The 1,751-nt window shown below is 39.2% G+C and overlaps 1 protein-coding gene across 1 annotated transcript; it reads right to left on the bottom strand.

Moving 5' to 3' along the window:
- Nucleotides 1-917: 917 nt before the first annotated feature.
- On the bottom strand, nucleotides 918-1,673 carry SARC_15433 (hypothetical protein; the record flags this gene model as incomplete). The annotated part of the gene is made up of 2 exons (XM_014290445.1): nucleotides 918-1,035; nucleotides 1,450-1,673. Coding segments are annotated over 2 exons (342 nt in total), but the record flags the coding sequence as incomplete, so codon positions are not given.
- Nucleotides 1,674-1,751: the final 78 nt, after the last annotated feature.

The following is a 1,751-nucleotide window of genomic DNA, read 5'->3' as shown; positions in this document are numbered from 1 at the left end:
AACTGAAGTACTGTGGCATGGTGTTTGTCTTGTTGCTTGCTATATAACACTAAAGTAACTAAAGTACTGTGGCATGGTGTTTGTCTGGTTAGATGCTAGATAACACTAAAGCAACTGAAGTACTGTGGCATAGTGTTTGTCAGGTTAGATGCTATATAACACTAAAGCAACTGAAGTACTGTGACATAGTGTTTGTCAGGTTAGATGCTGTATAACACTAAAGTAACTGAGGTACTGTGGCATGGTGTTTGTCTGGTTAGATGCTAGATAACACTAAAGCAACTGAAGTACTGTGGCATAGTGTATGTCTGGTTAGATGCTATATAACACTAAAGGAGCTAAAGTACTGTGGCATGGTGTTTGTCTTGATGCTTGCTATATAACACTAAAGTAACTAAAATACTGTGACATGGTGTGGCATGGTGTTTGTCTGGCTAGATGCTATATATCACTAAAAGAGCTGAAGTACTGTGGCATGGTGTTTGTCTGGCTAGATGCTATATAACACTAAAGGAGCTGAAGTACTGTGGCATGGTGTTTGTCTTGTTGCTTGCTATATAACACTGAAGTACTAAAGTACTGTGGCATGGTGTTTGTCTTGTTGCGTAGGTCTGAGGCTCTGGCAGGTAAAGGCCATTTGCATCTACTTTCGCAGATATGTGAGATCTGAAACACGACGCATTCAGTCGAGAAACAACAACTTTGTGAGAGAGATATTCGTTGAAGTCAACAAATGAGGGTAGAAGTTTTGAAATAGCCTTGTTGAACCCAACTGCACACAGTAGAAATTTGTGTGTGGAATAACTTTAGCGCAAGAGGATTGTTACATGTTCGTGAGAGTGGTGCTGTATGCATTTGATGCGTATAATGTGAGAGAGATAAATACGTTAGTACTGTATGTGGGGTGAGTTGTCTTACCTGCAATAGCGCGTTACTGTATGCGTTTGATGCGTAAGGTTCAAGTCCTCCGAAGCGCGTGCGGTTGTGCCGAGAGAAGTCGAAGTCTTCCAGCCCTAAGCGACTGTACGTTATTTCCTGAGTAAGTTAAAGGGTATAACGTAATGAGTACTGTGTATGAGTGTTGCTACATCAACTGAACAATACTCAATAATGGAGTATTATGAATGTGGCGACCTATGTAGGTGGAAGGTTGCAGTCTAGTCCGTACATACATACATACATACATACATACGTACATACATACATACAACATACATAAACACACGCATACATACATACATAATACAAACATGCATACACAAGTATATATATATTTATAGTAATAATATAATAGTATAATAATATAATAATATAACAAAAATAATAATAATAATAATTATAATAATATACACACACACACATATATATATATATATATATATATATGTATATATATGTATATACATATATACGTGAATGTAAAAACATGACAGAAGTGCACGCGCAGACCTTTCGCCTGAAAGGCCTTGGGATGTAGTCTGGATCATTCTCGCCCTCTGAGCTATCACTGCCGTTGCTGTTGAACAGGTTGCGTCGGTTGGTGTAGGTCTGGTTGCCATGGTTACCGTGGGTGTGAGGCCCTGTGTTGACATGTCCACCTCTGTGTGGATGGGTTCGACTGTAACCTGGCAGTCCTCTGTTTTGATTGTGTGATGGGGGTTTCCACTCCACCTGAGCATATGTACAATAAACGCTTATTTTTTGAAAGATCAATTGATCAGATAATGAATGTGCGCATACACACACACACA

Source organism: Sphaeroforma arctica (assembly GCF_001186125.1).
Source record: "Sphaeroforma arctica JP610 unplaced genomic scaffold supercont1.6112, whole genome shotgun sequence".
Taxonomy (NCBI): Eukaryota; class Ichthyosporea; order Ichthyophonida; genus Sphaeroforma; species Sphaeroforma arctica.
Note: the sequence above shows the minus strand (reverse complement) of the source record. Positions and strands in the feature narration are given on the sequence as shown.